Below are 19,757 nucleotides of genomic sequence, written 5' to 3'. Positions count from 1 at the left end.
CCCATGCAGTTTGCGTCCCCTTCCCCGCCCAAGGCCACATCAACCCCATGCTAAAGGTGGCCAAAATCCTCCATTTCAGAGGCTTTCATGTCACCTTCGTCAACACCGAGTTCAACCACAAACGCCTCCTCAAATCCCGAGGCCCCAACTCCCTCGACGGCCTCCCCTCTTTCCAATTCGAGACTATTCCCGACGGCCTTCCTGAGTCCGACGTCGAAGCCACCCAAGACATACTTTCCCTATGCCGCTCTACAAAAAAGCATTGCTTAGCTCCTTTCAGAAGCCTTCTCTCGAGACTAAACGACACCGCTTCTTCCAACGTCCCTCCTGTCACTTGCGTAGTTTCCGATGGTGTCATGAGCTTCACTCTAGACGCCGCAGCAGAGCTGGGCATCCCTGAGGTTCTTTTCTGGACAACTAGCGCATGTGGGTTCATGGGCTACGTTCAATATCGCAATCTCATTGAGAAGGGTCTAACACCACTCAAAGGTATAATAATCCACCACATTTCATTTATTAGTGAAACATGCCCAATTTCAGGTGTAAATTTACTTATTGAGTTTCTTAATTTGTTGTGCAGATGCGAGCTACTTAACGAATGGGTATTTAGATACGGTGATAGATTGGATTCCGGGTATGAAAGGTATTCGCCTGAAGGATCTTCCGACCTTCATTAGAACAACAGACCCAGATGAGTATATGCTAGATTTTGCAATGGTTGAAAGCGAGAGAGCCCGGAAAGCTTCAGCTCTCATCTTCAATACTTTTGATGCATTGGAGCATGAAGTGTTAGACGCACTTTCGTCCATGTTTCCTCCAATTTACTCCATTGGTCCCCTGCATCTTCTCCAAAATCAGATCCCAGATGATGATCTTAAATCAATTGGGTCAAACCTCTGGAAAGAAGAAGATGGGTGTCTGGAATGGTTAGACAAAAAAGAGCCCAACTCCGTTGTTTACGTGAATTTTGGAAGCATAACGGTCATGACAAGCGAGCAATTAATTGAGTTTGCTTGGGGACTTGCGAATAGCAACCAAAAATTCTTGTGGATAATAAGGCCTGATCTTGTGGAGGGCGATTCTGCCGTTCTTCCACCGGAGTTCTTAGCAGACATCGAAGAAAGGAGTCTATTGGCAAGTTGGTGTCCTCAAGAACAAGTTCTCAGTCATCCTTCCATCGGAGGATTCTTAACGCACAGTGGGTGGAATTCCACGATTGAAAGCATGTGCGGCGGAGTACCAATGATCTCTTGGCCCTTCTTCGCTGAGCAGCAAACCAATTGCCGATACTCTTGCAATGAGTGGGGCATAGGCATGGAGATTGATGGTGGCGTTAAGAGAGGAGAAATAGAGAGCCTTGTGATAGAGCTGATGGTAGGAGAGAAGGGGAAAGAGTTGAAGAAGAAGGCCATGGATTGGAAGAAGTTGACCAAGGAGGCCACCAGTAGGCCTAATGGGTCGTCTTTCGTGAATGTTGACAAAATGATCAATGAAGTTCTTCTTTGTGCAAAAAATTAGATTTTATTGGATTGATTAAAGGTTGTTCACATTCAATAAGCTTATAGAGCATGGTGTAAACTTTGTGTCCTGAACAATCTAATGTACGACATATTAATTTGTCATATTCTTCATTTTAATTTTTTATTGTTTCTTGATTTATATATATATATATTTCTGTAGCTTATCTTTAAAGATCATGCACGACAAATTTGTCATATATATTCAGAAATGGAAGGAGATTTGACCATTTGAATGGTTCTTTGTCAGTGATTGCACCTTCAAATGGAAAAAGACTGTTTTTTAGTTGCATGTTGTACGAAGATATATATGACTTATGAGTGGTCCCTTGATGAAAATTAACGTATTAAAATGTTACCCAGTTAAAATGAGATTTTTATATTTATCGATGTGCCCAACGATGCAAGTAACCTTTAATCCAACACCTATCTATCGATTTATCAAAATGATAATTTTTATGTTATAATTTTATTATTAAAAAAAAAAGAATAATGCTATTTAATAGACTCTCATGTTGTTGATACACTATATATGATGATGTTGCAGTAAATATTAGCTATTATATATATATATATATATATATATATATAATGCAAGATATACACTTACCGCATCGAATCTAGTATAAGAATATATATATAATGCAAGATATACACTTACCGCATCGAATCTAGTATAAGAATAAAACACTGCTAACAACATGCTGTTAATTAATTGGGGGTATATATACACTTAGCAAACACCGACGATTTAATTGGTGTATACATTTGACTAATGAGACATCTGGTATGTGTTATGAGAGCATGAGAAATATGATAAGTGAGTACATGTTAGCTTGCATATGTATTATGTTAACTAAAGATGTGATATACTATATATATATAATGGGTTTACATTTGCAATGATGTTTACGGCTCCATTTGTTATTTACATAATAAAGAACATGTTCAAGAAAATATGTTATTTTGTTATTATGTATACACAAACATCTGGGGCTGGTTTACAAACAACTAACAAAAAAATAAGAGTTAAGAAATAGCTAGGTGTCTTACAACTCTACACATAAATAACACGTCGTTTTTATAAATTAGATTGGAATCGAAGGAAAATTGTGTTCAGTGTAGAAATACTACCCTCTTAAGAGTGTTAGAAAACTATAATTAAATAATTAAGAGTGTGGGGGAGGGTGCTTGTCCATCCCATTGGATTCGGCTTCAGCCATGTGGGCTAGTTGAGTAGGATATATATGGATTTATTCAACTGGGTGGGGAAAGGTCATTAAATTGGGTGTTTCAGCTTTTATGATATATCCAGAGTATGTGTTCTCATTAATTAAGAGCCATGCTAGAAGATTCTTCTTCCCCAACAATATTTTTTAATTATGATTATTGGCAACATTTATATATGCTAGCCATGCAAAACATTTGGGTGATGCTAGACGTCATGTCCAGCATGTTGCACTCCGTAGGGGTGTCAAAAATAATCGGGAAACCAGAATTGGGACCGAAAAACCGGAAAACCGGGGACCGGTTGCAAAAAAAAAAAAACTGGGACCCCGGTTCCGGTCCCGGTTTTTGGCACCCGGTAAAAACCGGGAAAACCGGAACCGGGTCTTATTTTATATATATATATATATATATATATATATATATATATATATATAAATTCTTTTAGTCTTTTACACAGCGTTTAGGACCTTAGGCAATTAGGTTTCTCACTTTTCCGGTTTTGAAGGTTTTAAAACGATTTTTAGGGTATTTTAAAAATTTGAATTTTTATTTCTAAGGCTCATATAGGCAAAAGCATTGATTTTTTAGGATTTTTAGGCTTTTTTAGGTTTATTTTTTAATTATTTGGAACAATCACAATAAAGCTTCTTTAATTTAGACAAAAAGATTAATAACTTTTCTTTAAATGAGCTAACTTATGAAAAAAAAATAATAGGCTTATTTTAGGCCCAATACCTAAAATAAGCCCCAAACACTAATTTTTTTTCAAAAACCGGTTACTGGAACCGGGACCCCGGTTAACTGGGGTCCCGGTTCCGGTTCCGGTTTTCCAAAACCGAGAACCGGGGTACTCCTGTTCCGGTTTTGGCAAAAAACCGAGAAACCGGACCGGATTGACACCCCTAGCACGCCAGGGTGACTTATTATTTTAAAATAATAAAATAATAAAATTTTATTATTTTAAATTTTTTTTTTTTTTTAAAAAAAAAAAAAAAAAAAAAAGGAGAAAGAAGCCTGGCGTATATGAACAGTCATGCAAGCCAGTGTTCTTAGAATCATGACTCAAAACATCTGCATGCCCACAAGTATGGATGAAAAGAAAAATGATTCAATCTAATAAAAACTCCATATTTTATCTATAAAAGTTTACATGGCAAGATATCATATATATATATATATATATATATATATATATATATTGTGGAGAAAAAAAGACAAAAAAAAAAAAATGATGTGACATCTTATCATATGGACTTTTATGAACAAAATATGAAATTTATATTAGATTTTAACATATCTTAGATAAAAATGTAATGGCACATGTAGCACACGTGTGTAATAGTGGCGCGTGGCATGCGTGTGCAGTGGCAGAGACAACAAGGTGGGAGCAGAGAAGGCTAGAGATGCCGGTAGTATGACGCATGAGCGGTGAAGAGGAGCAGATGGTAGTAGATCTTACTCCCAAGTTGCCGAAAAAAAATATAGAGAGAAAAAAAGAAAGAAAGAAAGAGAAAACAACAGAAAATGAGAGGAGGAATGAGGAGAGCCTCTCTAAGCGATTTCCAACGTGGGAAATAAAGATAAAAGAATAAAAAAAAGTCACAGAGAGGTGGGGAGGGAGAGACGAGCTCTCCAGGTTTTGGAAATAAGCTCAATGAAAGGGTTGGTTGATATTGAGTTAACTCAAAATTTATATGGTAAAAGAAAATTGTGAGAGTAATTAAATATGATAAAAAAAAGTAGGACATTAACTAAGTAGGAGAAATGTATTAAACCCCCCTCTAACTTACCCCTCATTTTCACTTAACCCACCACATTTTAAAAAGTGATACATGATGTATATAGCATCTGATTTAAAATTAGACCAAAAATATAAGGGTTAAATACTTCATATCCCTTTAGGGTTTTTCAACTTTATTTTTTTCTTCTTATGATTTCATTTTTATCACAGGAGGTCCCTGTAGTTTTAATAAATGATCAAATTAGTCCATCCGTTAGTTGACCATTAGGACTGACACGCGGACCAATCAGACATCGACACGTGGCACATATTTAATTTTTTTAAAAATTAAAAAAATGTATTTTTTTTAAAAAAGAAACAGAAAAAATTAGGGGTGGCCATATGGCTGGATGGGGTGGGCCTTGGAGCCCAAGGGGGTGGCCGAAACCACCCCCAGTACCCACTAGGGGTGGCTCGGCCACCCCCATGGAGCCTAGTGGGTGGCCGAGCCACCCCCTGGGCATCCGGCCAGATGGGGGTGGCCATGGCCAAAGGGGGTGGCCGACAATTTTTTCCCTTTTTTTTTTTTTTTTTTTTTTTTTAAATACATTTTTTTAAATTTTTTTTTTTTAAAAAAAAAAAAATTAAACATGTGTCACATGTCGACGTCGGATTGGTCCACGTGTCAGTCCTAACGGTCAACTAACGGATGGACTAGTTTAGTCACTTATCAAAACCACAGGGACCTTCTGTGATAAAAATGGAACCACATGAAGGAAAAAATAAAGTTGAAAAACCTTAGGGGGGTATAGAGTATTTAATCCAAAATATAAATATATATCACGTGCCTTGCACATGCTAATTTTTACTTGAAATTATCAAAATTCTCCTAAAAAGAAAAGGAATTGCGGAAACTGAGTCGAATCACCGGTGGCTTGCCTAATGCCAAACAGATTAAGAAAATGTTTATAATTGCATTTAAGAAATAAACCTTTTAAATAAAAATTAAAAAAATAAACGTTTTTTTTAAAAAAAATTATTTTTAAGCTTTTGTGAAAAAATGTGTTTTTAACTATTTTTATGCTTTTTTTACCATTAAAAATGCTTTTAATTTTTTTTTTTAATCAAACGACTACTTTTTCCTTCAAATTAATAGATTTTGAATGTTAAATGCATTTTTAAACCTCTTAAACACAATTCTAAATGGAGCTTAGAGGATGATCACTAATCACATAAATCGGGTCATAGCTTCTATACTCCTGCGTCAAGAACAGAATTATATATTATTTGATCCCATAGGGAATAGAAATACAAAACTCAACAATGGCGGAGATCAGCGTCACTCCTGACCATCATATGTTGCAAATACCAAGTAAAAAGTATATATATATATTGCTTTTTATATACTTTCCTCTTTTACGTACCCAAGAGATTGATCAACTACTCTCAAGATCGCGCCTCCTGTTTTCCTTCCAAAAGGATCCTCTCCATTTCCTTTGAAACGGAGGGGAACGGATAAGAGGGCAAAATAGTCTTTTTAATTGAAAAGATTCTTTCCCAACTTGCCCCCTAATTAAGAGCAATACAACAATACAACAATAGTCAATGAAAGCAGTTTGAGAAGGAAAGGAAGAACACTTATAGCTGCATACTGAAATGAGAACCATAACAATGAAAGGGGATCAAAGCCACTAGCAAGAGCCAAGAGGCACTATATATCTTCGTGTTCAAAAAACACTTCAACAAGATCGCTACCAGACTTGAAGAACTCGATGGGCAAAAACAAGTAACCAACTATGGAGATCGAAGCGTGAGAGAGAGTGGGATGCCAAAGACCAAGTGCGTGAACCAAAAAGGTGCAGAAAAGCCAGTGGCAAGTGGACCACTCGTGCGCTAGAGAGTCACGTTTACCCAAGAAATTGAACAACTCTTAAGATCGCGCAGGTGGAATGGACACATCCTTTACCAACTACCAAGTTAAATATGTAATAATTAATAAAACATTTGAGCTGAAAGGTGTGTACACCTGTTTTTTCTTGCTCTAGAAATTAAACAAATTAAGCCAGTACTTGTATCAGGAACGGAATCAATCAATCCTCCCATTTTCAGTTGAGAGACAATATGGGTGACACGGCCATAACAGAGAAGCCCCATGCAGTTTGCATCCCCATCCCAGCTCAAGGCCACATCAACCCCATGCTAAACATGGCCAAAATCCTCCACTTCAGAGGCTTCCACATCACCTTTGTCAACACTGAGTTCAACCATAAACGCCTCCTCAAATCCCGAGGCTCCAACTCCCTTGACGGCCTCCCCTCCTTTCGATTCGAAACCATTCCCGACGGCCTTCCCGACTCCGACGTCGAAGCCAAGCGAGACCCACCATCCCTATGCGAATCTACAACAAAACATTGCGTAGCTCCCTTTAGAACTCTTCTCGCGAAACTCAACGACACTGCTTCATCCATCGTCCCTCCAGTCACTTGCATAGTTTCGGATGGCGCCATGAGCTTCACTCTAGACGCAGCAGCAGAGCTGGGCATCCCTGATGTTCTTTTCTGGACAACAAGTGCATGTGGGTTCATGGGCTACGCTCAATATCGCCGTCTCATTGAGAAGGGTCTAGCATCGTTCAAAGGTATACAAATCCACCAAGCACAACTAGCTTCGACTCTTTCATTGTTCTTGCCCTTTTTTTTTTTTTTTTTTTTTTTTTTTTTTTTTAATTTTGTTGGTAATTAATCTTCGGCTAAACATCAACCGCACATGTCATTTATTAGTGAATGTGAGCAACCAAAATATTAATTCCGTAAATTTGTTGTGCAGATGCGTGCAATTTAGATACGGTGATAAATTGGATTCCAGGTATGAAAGATATTCGCGTGAAGGATCTTCCCACCTTCAATAGAACCATGGACCCAGATGATATTCTGCTCAATTTTACAATGGTTGAATGCGAGAGATCTCAAAAAGCTTCAGCTCTCATCTTCAATACGTTTGATGCCTTAGAGCATCAAGTGTTAGATGCACTCTCGTCCATGTTTCCTCCTATTTACTCCATTGGTCCCCTGCAACTTCTCCTGAATCAGATCCCGGATAATGATCTTAAATCAATTGGCTCAAATCTATGGAAAGAAGAATCTGGGTGTCTCGAATGGCTTGACAAAAAAGAACCCAACTCCGTTGTTTACGTGAATTTCGGGAGCCTCACGGTCTTGACAAGCGACCAATTAATCGAGTTTGCTTGGGGGATTGCCAATAGCAACCAAACATTCTTGTGGATAATAAGGCCTGATCTTGTGGAGGGTGATTCCGCCATTTTTTCATCGGAGTTCTTAGCAGAGATCGAAGAAAGGGGTCTATTGGTAAGTTGGTGTCCTCAAGAACAAGTTCTCAGTCATCCATCCATCGGAGGGTTCTTAACGCACAGTGGGTGGAATTCCACGATTGAAAGCGTGTGCGGCGGAGTACCAATTATCTCTTGGCCTTTCTTACATGATCAACAAACCAATTGCCGGTACTCTTGCAATGAGTGGGGCATAGGCATGGAGATAGAGGGTGGCGTTAAGAGAGGAGAAATAGAGAGCGCTGTGAGAGAGTTGATGGTGGGAGAGAAGGGGAAAGAGTTGAAGAAGAAAGCTGTGGATTGGAAGAAGTTGGCGGAGGAGGCCACCAGTGGGCCTACTGGGTCATCCTACGTGAATCTTGACAAAATGATCAATGAAGTTCTTCGCTGTGCAAGAGACTAGGTTATACTAGATTGACTAAAGTTTTGGAAAAAATGCAAAATTAATTTATGTAGTTTATTTGGTTTACGATTAACTCTATGGTGTACTTTAAAGTGAACTCAGAGATCCTCGAAGTATGTCAGAAAAAATAATTGTTAAATTCCGTTCATTGACTTGAGAGATTCTGTAAATGTGACACTAATTTAAATATAACACATGTCATAATTTTATTAGCTCTGACATGTCACGCTCTCAGAATCTATTAAATCAATAGATGGAATTTGACTATAGATAGGAAATTTTGTTTTTGGCATACTTCAGAGACCCCTGAGTTCATTTTAATATTACAATGAGCTAATTACAAAATAAGTAAACTACATGCACTAATTTTACATTTTTTCCGTAATTTTTATTTTATTTTATTTTTGTGTCTGTTAAAGTTTGTTTACATTCGATGAGCATGTAGAGCCTGTTGTAACTTTGTTTCCTAGAACAATCTAAGATACTGCAAATTTGTCATATTCTTCAATTCAATTCTTCATAATTGTTTTGAGAATTATTATTATTATTGTTATGTAGGCTTATCTGTTCAGGCTTTCAGCATTAAAGATCATGTAGGACATTTTTACTATATTCTGAAATCGACGGTCACTGGGTTTTATTGCTAGTCGTATTCGGTCCAACAGAGTTGTTGGATTTCTCCAAGAGCCACGTGACGTGAAAGTTAGGGAAAAGAAATTATTGATCACAGTACTAGTGGTATTCAAATGTGAATAAGTTAACATTGTTGGACAACAAGGGAGAAAGTCCTCGTCAGCAATAGTTGAGCAACAAAGGAGAAGTTTTTGTCAATATAATGAAAAATAAAATGTGAATAAGATAAGAATGTATTGCATGATATATGAGATTTGTATCGATGTTTATGAACTGTTTTCTTGCTTAAGATGTATGCATGTGTTTCACTTGATGAGTTGTTGAATATTGTATGTATATATGCGTAGCTGAGTTATATGATATACAAGATATATATGTTAAGAGCTTACATGCATGTGTATATATTTGTAGAGCAGGATGTGAAATATATATATATATATATATATATATATATATATATACACAGCTAAGGTACTATATAATAAAGACATGAATAAGGAAAGGACCAAAAAATTTTATGTATTTACAAACTTTGTAATAGTACTTATGTTTTCAACTATGATTTGCTTTGATAAATTGGAAAGCATATCGTAGTTATTATTGTAAACTCATAACAAAAATATTTTCTATGAAAGACTGAGATTGTAGACTTACATATCCATATATGTTATTGTGGTAACCCTATAATCACATAAATATTATTGTTGCATGTATAGAGGAAGAAGATCATGAAACGATAGGCTTGTATTTGGGTTATTATGGTTCAGGGCTTTAGTTTCCTTTGGTTTTGTTAGTCTAGTCTCTTTAGTCTATCTTTTGTTGTAAATCATTTTTGTACATGGGCTATTATGCACTTATGATGTATTAGTTATCGTGCCGCCTATGGCACTTAGCCACTTATGTCTACATAGTATGTTAAAGTCTAATTTTTCATGTAAAGATATAATGTAAACTTTTATTAATATTGTGAGATTATGGAGCTATTGTTGTAGAAGTAAACAAGTTGTTTGCCATGATACAAGTGAGGTGTTTGTTGCAAAAGTTGTGTGCTATACTTGTAATTGAATTCTTCTAAGTTTCTTGTGTTTGGCTATCCCGAAGTAGTTTTATAATGGAGGAGTTCTTCAATGGATTTTCACTTCATCATTGTAATCTTGTGTGTTGATTTATTTATTGCTTTATATTTTTTTGTGATCGTTACACGTGGTTATGGTATTTTTTTATAAAACACTTATTCACCCTTTGGGTGTTATTTGGGGTCAATTGAATTTTTTTAGAAAAGGTGTTCATACGCATAGTCTTATTAATTATTGGAGCCTTTTTTTTGTTTTAAGAATTTACTACCCAGCTATTTTCTTGATGACTAAGCCGTGAAGAAGCTCTTGTACGGCAATGAAGTTCCCGTAAAACAAAAACAAGGTAAGAAGGTCTTCAATTAAAGACAAAGACTCTTCGACGTTTAAGTTGGTATCTTGATTTATGGATAAAAAATATAATGTAGATTTACCTCTAATATCTATGAATTAGTATGTATTGAGTGAGGTATACAAGAAATAAGAAAAGAGGATCGTTAAAGCAAGATATATGAGAGAGAGAGAGAGAGGCGTGTGGGAGAAAGACTCTGTCTCTAGGTCTTTGCTAGAGAGGTCTTTCGTGGACGAAGGAGAAGAACCCCTTATCTTTCTCTCCTATCTCCTTTTATCCTTACTTGCAAAAATGGTGTGTACATGTGTCGTTCAATGAGTGGTAAGGATAATGTTGTAAATAAGTGTGAAAAGGAGTGAGCCTACTAGAAGATATTTTCTCCTTAATGATGCCTATTATTGGGAAAAAAAAAAAACTTCACTAGCCTAAGATGATGGTTGATGTAGACATCCATTGGATGCTTAAAATCTTATCATGTATAAAGAAGAATTGTCACAATGATATAGGCAGCAAAAAGGATTGTGATTGATAACACACTAATAGAAAAGACTTGACAGTGTATAGAGACATTATTCAATTTGTAGCTTCATGTAACTCGACAATTCAATTTGTCCTAACATTTCTTTAGACATGAATCTGACATTAACTCTCTCACAATAATTGAAAATACAAATCCACCAAATCATTATTTTACGATTTGTAAAGATTTTTATTTTATTTTATTTTATTTTTAACGAATTACATCTTCATTGATATAACAATCAAATTAGGCAAAATGCTTCGTACAATATTAAAAATACAATTTGCAATCTTCACAACTTAAATATTATCTATGACATATACGATAACCTCTATAGTTATTGTAAGACAATATCTACGAAAAATTACCGTTTCAATCAATTTCAAATCTACAGAAATCATTGAAATATTGATTCAATCAAGTAGAATGCAGCTTTTGCATGTGGGTGACAGCCAATAGGTTACTTCATGTGGGCGAGTAACAAAACGATTGTGATATGTTTGGCAATGGTCCGTTTCTGTAGCCATGACCTGTTAGTGTAGTTGAAAGTGATACATGTGAGAAAAAGTAAAAATATTTAGTATAAAAAAGTATACTTTTTTTGTTTTACCTTTTAGGCGCTTTAGCAGTGTTAAATTGTGGTTATTCTATTTGGGCGTGACCATAATAGCACAAACTCGCAAGGGACTGCTCAAGAGGGACCTAGATGGCGAAAACCGCTGGCGCACCCTCAAATATTTGAATGGTGTCACTTTTTCTTTTTTCTTTTTTTCTTTTTTATTTACATATCCAAAAAAAATGAGGAAAAAAACGTAAGAAATTTAAACTAGTAACCTCTATTTTATAAGGCATAGCCTCCAGCCGATTGAATTATTCTATTGTGGCTTGAATGGTGTCACTTAATAGTAAATAGTCTCGTGTTATTTAGTCAGCTGGCTTTTGGCAAGGTCTGCATTATGAGAAATATTGCTACGAATACTAAATATTTTTTATTAAAAAATTGATATCAAAATAATGTGGGATTAATTTATCAATATTCGTAGCATTTCTCTTGATTAATTAGTTTGATTATATCTAATAAATAAGTTTTACGTCATTTTAATTCTTATTTTTTAATAAAAAATTTTAATAACCTTATCATTTCTTCACAGACGCGCTATTGCCATAATGCACAAATTCTTCCATCGAGTAGAAGATTCTGGGCCGTGCTTATGGAGAGACAGAGAGTCAACAATTTTTTCCGACGAGGGAATAAGATAGCGAGGAAGACAGCACAACACAACACATCTGTAATTCCTTCGATTTGACACTTGCACCAAAGTTACGACGTCGGGGTAAAATTATGATGGTTCTCATAATGTATAATAGCGGGCCCGGGGGGTGGGGGCGACTTCTTTTATTTTGGGGGGCTAAGGAGATGGACGACTTATATAAATACAAAAGTACATATGATAACTTTATACATGTTTGTGTGTTTATATAAAATAAATGTATAAAAGTCTTGAATTTAATCTCATGACATCACAAACACACAATAATATAAATAATTAGCAAAATAAACTAAACACGATCTATAGGGTTTAAGAAAAATGGTACATTTGAGTGTGTATTCTTTTTTTTTTCCTAACAATTTTCCGAAGCTCCAAATAACAACAATGCTAAGAGTCGAGCCAAACAATGGTAACTAATTGTTGGTTAAAAGCTACTCAAAAAACCTAAAACATTTAACTTTTCATTTTATATATTCAATCAGAGTCTCAAACGAAATTGAGCTTCTGGTTAAAAGCGAACTAGAATATGAAGGGAAACAAAATGCATAGGATATTAGAGGTTTTTTATGTTGAAAGAGGTGGTAAACTAAAAAAAAAAAAAAAAAAATTAAGGGGGCACAAATATTATTTTGAGGGGGCAAAACTTAAAAAAATAAAATAAAATGAGATAGAAATATTATTATGGGAGGACACAAATATTATTTTGGGAGGACAAATTGATAGAATAGGTATATTTTAAGCAAATTTATACAAATTTTGGGGGGACGAATGGCCGAAGATCCACCCATGTATGATAGTAATAAAATGTAACAGTTAAAAATTGAAAATAAAAGTAAGAAAAGATAAAATGACAAATAAAAAAGAGAAAAATTATAGGAACCCAAAAAAAGTAAACAAAAAATAAGTCTAAAATAATACAGAAATGATTTTTATATAAGGTATGTTTGAATACTTTCCACCCAAAATATTTGAAGAAAAAATAAATACAAAATAAATTAGATAAAAGATATTATTCTAAAAATAATTTTCAAAATTCTTTTATGTAAATGAGTATTTGACAACTGATCATGAGAGATGAGAAGCCACTTGCTACCCTGTTCGTCCTCTCTCCGTCACGTGATGTATTCGTCTGTGTCCCCAGCAGCACCTGTCCCCCTCGCAAGTGGTTTTCTGGTCCAGGTACACGGATTCGGATCCTTGAATTTTTAGAGAAATTTTAATTTTTGAAATTGTAAATTTAGGCTATTTATTTTTATTCAAGAGTCATTATTCTACCACGTATCCTACTACTAACAAAATAATAATAAAATTTTAATGATATTAATGATATTAATAATCATCATTATTTTATTATTTTATTAATAGTGGAATACGTGACAAGATAATAGCTTTTGGATGAAAATGAATAGCTTAAATCTAAAATTTCAGAAACTAAAATTCTCCTAGCAATTTCAGGAGATCCAACCGATAATTCAAGGACGAAACATTTCTCTGTTTTTAATGTTTGACCGTATGGAGATGTCGTATTGCATTTAATGGCCAGCCCCGCAACTTGTAAACTATTCCGTGGCGACAAGTCGTCCACGTTTGTAGGATGCAAGTTGAGAGCACTTGACTATTTGTTGAAGCCGCCAGCATGATTGGGATTGCATTTTAGGAATCGAATATTTAAGTCAAAAAATACGTTTTGGTAAAAGTGTTAATTTTTAAGTTTTTGTCAAAAATACGTTTTCGGCTATTATTAGAATAAAAAAAATGCAAAAATATACTTTTATAATTTTTTACCAAATATACCAGCTTTTGTTTGACGCTGTTTTTTTAGGTATTAAAAGTACTTTTTAAGTTCTCTAATGCAAATCCCAAAATGGACTTAGGAGTGCTTGCATGCCTTCCCATTTTTCAAAGGATATAATTTTTTTATAAATTGGATTGTTAAAAAAAAAAAAAAAAAACAAATCAACTGTGTCGTTTGTTTTACTTTAATACGTGAAAAGGATATAGTTTTTTAATAGTTCATGTTTTTTATATGTTTGAAAAATATATAATATTTTTAGAAATTAAATTAAAAGAATTTATACATTTTAATTTATAGGAAATTTATATCATTTCAAAAGGGTCAGAATTCCGACCATATTAGACTATTTAAATTCCATGGATCATTGGATCTTTATCCGGTGAGTTGTGACTGTTGATATATATATATATATATATATATATATATATATATATATATATATATATGCTGGCTCTATCTGCTGAATGAACCTATAATAATTTAAATAATTAATTTTTTTGCAAATATCAGGTAAAAATTCAATGATCATTATGGGTCTACTATATTCCTATATTCCTTTTGAATAATCTTTGTCTTCACATGGTCACACTCATGTAGATTGATATGTCTTGTTTTACACAATTACTTTTCTAAACTGTTGAAAATATAATAAGCCATTTAGAACACGTAATGTTAATTGATAGAATAAATATAAAAATTCAATTTTTATATAAAGATTGATATAATAATTTATGAACAATAATTAATTCACGTCAGCCAAGTTAAACACAAATTGTATAAGAATTAATGAGTTTATAGAATTGCTTCAATCTATATAATATCTGAGTACGATAACAATCCCACTTTCAAAATCATGCACCTGCAAAGGACACACCCTATATATATGGAGTTCCATAACTTTCTGGCTTCATTATGAAGTATTGAAGTTGGTATACAAAGTTAGAATAGAATAATGTAGAGTCCTATAAAAAAGATTTTTTTTTAGTAACAAATCTAAAAACATACTTAAACGACGTCATATTTTCAGATATAAAATTACGATAATATAAAATAGATGTGGTAATGTTCACATTCTGTCTCTATAAAATCACAAGAAAGGCAGTTGTATTATGAAGATTGAAGAGTCATATATCTAATATCCATACCATTTTCAGCTGTACGTATGAGAGATATCATGGGTTCCATCGGCATAACAGAGAAGCCCCATGCAGTTTGCATCCCCTTCCCCGCCCAAGGCCACATCAACCCCATGCTAAAGGTGGCCAAAATCCTCCACTTCAGAGGCTTTCATGTCACCTTCGTCAACACCGAGTTCAACCACAAACGCCTCCTCAAATCCCGAGGCCCCAACTCCCTCGACGGCCTCCCCTCTTTCCGATTCGAGACCATTCCCGATGGTCTTCCTCAGTCCGACGTCGAAGCCACCCAAGACATACCTTCCCTATGCCGCTCTACAAAAATGCATTGCTTAGCTCCCTTTAGAAGCCTTCTCTCGAGACTAAACGACACCGCTTCTTCCAACGTCCCTCCTGTCACTTGCGTAGTTTCCGATGGTATCATGAGCTTCACTCTAGACGCCGCAGCAGAGCTGGGCATCCCTGAGGTTCTTTTCTGTACAACTAGCGCATGTGGGTTCATGGGCTACGTTCAATATCGCAATCTCATTGAGAAGGGTCTAACACCACTCAAAGGTATAATAATCCACCACATTTCATTTATTAGTGAAACATGCCCAATTTCAGGTGTAATTTTACTTATTGAGTTTCTTAATTTGTTGTGCAGATGCGAGCTACTTAACGAATGGGTATTTAGATACGGTGATAGATTGGATTCCGGGTATGAGCGGTATTCGCCTGAAAGATCTTCCGACCTTCATTAGAACAACAGACCCAGATGATATTGTGCTAGATTTTGCAATGGTTGAAAGCGAGAGAGCCCGGAAAGCTTCAGCTCTCATCTTCAATACTTTTGATGCATTGGAGCATGAAGTGTTAGACGCACTTTCGTCCATGTTTCCTCCAATTTACTCTATTGGTCCCGTGCATCTTCTCCAAAATCAGATCCCGGATAATGATCTTAAATCAATTGGCTCAAATCTTTGGAAAGAAGAAGCTAGGTGTCTTGAATGGCTAGACGAAAAAGAACCCAACTCCGTCGTTTACATAAATTTTGGAAGCATAATGGTCATGACAGGCGACCAATTAATTGAGTTTGCTTGGGGGCTTGCAAATAGCAACCAAAAATTCTTGTGGATAAAAAGGCCTGATCTTGTGGATGGTGATTCCGCCATTCTTCCACCGGAGTTCGAAGAAGACATAAAAGAAAGGGGTCTATTGGCAAATTGGTGTCCTCAAGAAGCAGTTCTCAGCCATCCATCCATAGGAGGGTTCTTAACACACAGTGGGTGGAATTCCACGATTGAAAGCGTGTGCGGCGGAGTGCCAATCATCTCTTGGCCCTTCTTCGCCGAGCAGCAAACCAATTGCCGATACTCTTGCAATGAGTGGGGCATAGGCATGGAGATTGATGGTGGCGCTAAGAGAGGAGAAATAGAGAGCCTTGTGAGAGAGCTGATGGTGGGAGATAAGGGGAAAGAGTTGAAGAAGAAAGCTGAGGATTGGAAGAAGTTGGCAGAGGAGACCAGTAATAAGCCTACCGGGTCATCTTACGTGAATCTTGACAAAGTGATTAACGAAGTTCTTTTATCTGCACGAGATTGATGGAGGGCTTACATTAGACTGATTTAAGGTTAATGTTTACATTTAATAATAAGTTTGTCTCGTGAACAGGCCGACAAATTTTTTTGTCTTTGGATTCTCCATCATCCTGTAGGGGTTGTTTGTCTTTCCATTAATATTGCCCTGTCTTTTTATTTTTTATTATTCTCTCGTATTATATGATATAAAATTATATATGCTTGTACAAAACGGCTTTAATATTGGAAAAAAAATTAATAAGTTTAGAAATCGTATTTAATTTTATTTTTCTACTATCTTATTTTGTTATAGTAATGACTAATGAGGCCAGTATTTTAGTTTATGGGGCAAGATAATACAGTTTTATATTTCAACAATTAAAAATTAAATATACATATTCATCAAAAATTCATTTAAAATAGTAATCAAAATATAAAAATTTATATATAAAATTTTATTACTTTAACAAAAAATTTGTAAATAAATTATTATTAAAATTTAATGACGTACATACCTAAATTCTTTTAAGAAAAAAGTGAAACTATTGTTTGATTTGGTCATTAAGCAGCCCTTATTTCTCATATAAATATTGCTATACAAACTCCCAAATCTCAAGTGTTTATTTTTTGAATATCGCATTTGGTGGGCCGTTCGTCGTTGAATGAGTTGTTATTCACACAAGGTCCTTAATTTACTTTCTCACCCTTTTCTTGATGGGGTCACACAAGGTCTGTACATCTTGGGCGAGTTGTTCACTAGAGCAAGAGTGCGTGGGTCTTCCTCTTGGGCCTTGGTGATCCAAGCCAGCTGGTTTGGGCCCTTTGGGGGCGACTCAAAGAGGGTCTCGCGAACGGGGTGGGTCTCCCCCCAGGTGATTCATCCCGCTCGCAGAGTAGGGGCCACCCCTCTGGCTCTTCCAGTCTTCCCTCTCTTGTAGGTCTCCTCTATACTAGCTACTATATGACTATTCCTTCTCTGTACCTAAAATTAAATTAAATAAAATAAAAATAGAAGCAATTTTTCTTTTCTTTTTTGTTAATGAATAAAGCAGGCTGATTTTCCTTCCCATAAACGCTGCACCGTTTTGTTGGATTATCGTTGTACTATTGAAACGACGTCTCTTAGAGAGACAACATAGTTTCAACAGTGAATGACGTCGTCGAATATTAAAATGGCATGTCCTCTCAAAGGACGTCACTGTTCAAACAACCCCCCTTTTTTGTAAACACCTGCACACCTTTTTAGGCGTGGTTAAATACCAAGCGTACCAAGTTTTTTTTGTAGTGACCGTTTTCCTCAGCATGTATACAGCATATTAGCTGAAATTTCATTTTCAAGAGAGCAAAACGATGGAAAAAGAGTACAACGTACATGTTAAAACGCCGGACAGCGTAATCACTAGATTATGACACCGTCCAAACGTTTTTTTTTTTTTTTGCTAAAAAGCAAAAATGAGTCCTAAAACACGTACATTAACAGTTAACTAGGTTGATTATAAAAAAAAAAAACAGTTAACTAGGTTAATTAATTTAGAATAAACAAGGATTCCGGTGGGTGTGTTTTGAGTACCTCAAGACCCTGGAAAAAAGGAGGAAATGGAGTGTGAGCAGAACCAAACGATTTAATGTGGTCTTTGAGCGATCTCTTGTGCTTGAAGTCAGAGCCACACGTGCAGAGCCAGCGCTTGCCACAATTCTTCTCGTGGGTTCGCCAGTCACCTTTCACCGCCAAGAGCTTCCCGCACTTGCGACACGAGAAGGGCTTCATCCCGTGCTTCCTCTTGTAATGGTTTTGCAACGTTCGGAAATCTTTCAGAGGCTTCGCTCTCGGGTGGCTTATGTTGTTCTTGCACCCTTCTGCGCAACAATAGCATGGAATATTCCCCAACATTGGCCCCCCCTTCCGCCTTCCTCCCTTCAGCGACTCCGGCCCCCTCCGATACTCCGATCCATGCCCCCACATGTGCATCTATATGTATATACCATCAAAAATTTTAAAATCATGGAAATTAACGTTAGCAAACTTTCACATGTTACTTGAGCAGTAAGTTACTTGGCAAAAAAGTAATTAAACAATTGCACCTGAAGATTGTTGTAGCGGTTGAAGGTTTTGAAGCAGAGATGGCAAGAAAAATGAGTGAACCCAATTTCGATTTCTTCAGTAGTAGGTATCCAATAATTATTAGCTGCTACAATAGTTGCATTTCCCGTTTGGTCTGGATCAATTGAGGGGGTGGAATTATAATTAGGAAGGCCAATGTTTAAGGCCACGGTGATATCCTCTTTAGGGTTTTCGTCTGCTGTAGAGAAAGGTAGAGAATGATGAAGATTGGAATTCTGGGCCATGGTTGGAAAAAGATTGAGGGGCTGAGTATGATCTGAAGGAGAAGGTAGCCGCGGGCGAAAGGTAAATGGGATTTCGAAGGGTTTCATGGTTTTGTTAATTAAGAGCAATACAAGTAAAGGTTGTGGGTGTCTGAGCAAGTAAGTAGTAGGGCAAATTAAGAGGCTCTTATAACGAGATTGTAAGCTCTGGTAGCCTTGCTTGAAGGGTGGTATTAAGATTTGAGGTAAAGCTGAGGAGTGAGAGAGAGAGAGAGGGAGGAGGTGGCTGGAGAATATTGCAGTTCAATGAAAAGAACCTTTGTTGTAGGGGGTCATAATACCCTCCTGCATGTACTGTTTATCTGTTTTAGGTATTGAAGGAAAAAACTTATTAATTTCTGTGGCCCATGGCTTCTGATTTAGCAAGAATGCACCGCAGAGGGTTGAAAATCATTGGCAACTTATTATTTGTTCTGGTTACTGGTTAGCTCTCAACAGTCAACCCTAGCATATATATATATATATATATATATATATATATATATATAGTACTGTTTGAAAGAGCTAGATTGCATTCTATTAAGTATAATGTGTGAGGGTAAAAATTAAAAGATAGAGTTTTACATAGAAAAATGTAAGAAGTGGGAGAGATTAATATATTATTGTTGGGCCAAACCCATAACCTTAAACTTTTGAATTGTGTGATGTTTCAATATATATGCTATATTAATTATTGGTTTATTAAAAAGACTTCCCAATATATTAATTTCTCTAACAATTAGTATTATAGTCGGTGGTGTGCGGTATGGTGGAATGGTGCAAGCACAAATAAAGATTCCTGGAGTACAGACAAAAAGGTACAAGATATAAGCATGGA

The 19,757-nt window shown here is 35.8% G+C and overlaps 4 protein-coding genes across 4 annotated transcripts; 3 read left to right on the top strand and 1 right to left on the bottom strand.

The window, feature by feature from the left end:
- Window positions 1–1,644, top strand: LOC132189664 (7-deoxyloganetin glucosyltransferase; the record flags this gene model as incomplete). Its single annotated transcript, XM_059604426.2, is given in 2 exon segments — window positions 1–489; window positions 581–1,644. Coding segments are annotated over 2 exon segments (1,427 nt in total), but the record flags the coding sequence as incomplete, so codon positions are not given.
- Window positions 1,645–6,528: 4,884 nt separating this feature from the next.
- LOC132190010 (7-deoxyloganetin glucosyltransferase-like) lies at window positions 6,529–8,663 on the top strand. Its single transcript, XM_059604882.2, has 2 exons — window positions 6,529–7,105; window positions 7,294–8,663. The coding sequence occupies exons 1-2, from the start codon at window positions 6,589–6,591 to the stop codon at window positions 8,214–8,216; spliced, it is 1,440 nt and encodes a 479-aa protein (XP_059460865.1). The 5' UTR covers window positions 6,529–6,588; the 3' UTR covers window positions 8,217–8,663.
- A 6,283-nt stretch (window positions 8,664–14,946) lies between these two features.
- On the top strand, window positions 14,947–16,783 carry LOC132189686 (7-deoxyloganetin glucosyltransferase). Its single transcript, XM_059604453.2, has 2 exons — window positions 14,947–15,551; window positions 15,643–16,783. Exons 1-2 carry the CDS (start codon window positions 15,023–15,025, stop codon window positions 16,578–16,580), a joined length of 1,467 nt encoding a protein of 488 aa, XP_059460436.2. The 5' UTR covers window positions 14,947–15,022; the 3' UTR covers window positions 16,581–16,783.
- Window positions 16,784–18,080: 1,297 nt separating this feature from the next.
- Window positions 18,081–19,034, bottom strand: TT1 (C2H2 and C2HC zinc fingers superfamily protein). Its single transcript, XM_059605684.2, has 2 exons — window positions 18,638–19,034; window positions 18,081–18,524 (listed from the first exon to the last, which is right to left on the bottom strand). The coding sequence occupies exons 1-2, from the start codon at window positions 18,986–18,988 to the stop codon at window positions 18,081–18,083; spliced, it is 795 nt and encodes a 264-aa protein (XP_059461667.1). The 5' UTR covers window positions 18,989–19,034.
- Window positions 19,035–19,757: the final 723 nt, after the last annotated feature.

Source organism: Corylus avellana, chromosome 9 (genome assembly GCF_965113065.1).
Source record: "Corylus avellana chromosome 9, dhCorAvel1.hap1.2, whole genome shotgun sequence".
Classification (NCBI taxonomy): domain Eukaryota; kingdom Viridiplantae; phylum Streptophyta; class Magnoliopsida; order Fagales; family Betulaceae; genus Corylus; species Corylus avellana.
Note: the sequence above shows the minus strand (reverse complement) of the source record. Positions and strands in the feature narration are given on the sequence as shown.

Excerpts from the sequence above, each read along its gene's own strand:
- LOC132190010 (XM_059604882.2), top strand. The coding sequence starts at position 6,589 with ATGGGTGACACGGCCATAACAGAGAAGCCCCATGCAGTTTGCATCCCC. Across the intron at positions 7,106-7,293 it reads GGGTCTAGCATCGTTCAAAG|ATGCGTGCAATTTAGATACG; the intron begins GTATACAAATCC and ends TTTGTTGTGCAG.
- LOC132189686 (XM_059604453.2), top strand. The coding sequence starts at position 15,023 with ATGAGAGATATCATGGGTTCCATCGGCATAACAGAGAAGCCCCATGCA. Across the intron at positions 15,552-15,642 it reads GGGTCTAACACCACTCAAAG|ATGCGAGCTACTTAACGAAT; the intron begins GTATAATAATCC and ends TTTGTTGTGCAG.
- TT1 (XM_059605684.2), bottom strand. The coding sequence starts at position 18,988 with ATGAAACCCTTCGAAATCCCATTTACCTTTCGCCCGCGGCTACCTTCT. Across the intron at positions 18,525-18,637 it reads ACCGCTACAACAATCTTCAG|ATGCACATGTGGGGGCATGG; the intron begins GTGCAATTGTTT and ends ATATACATATAG.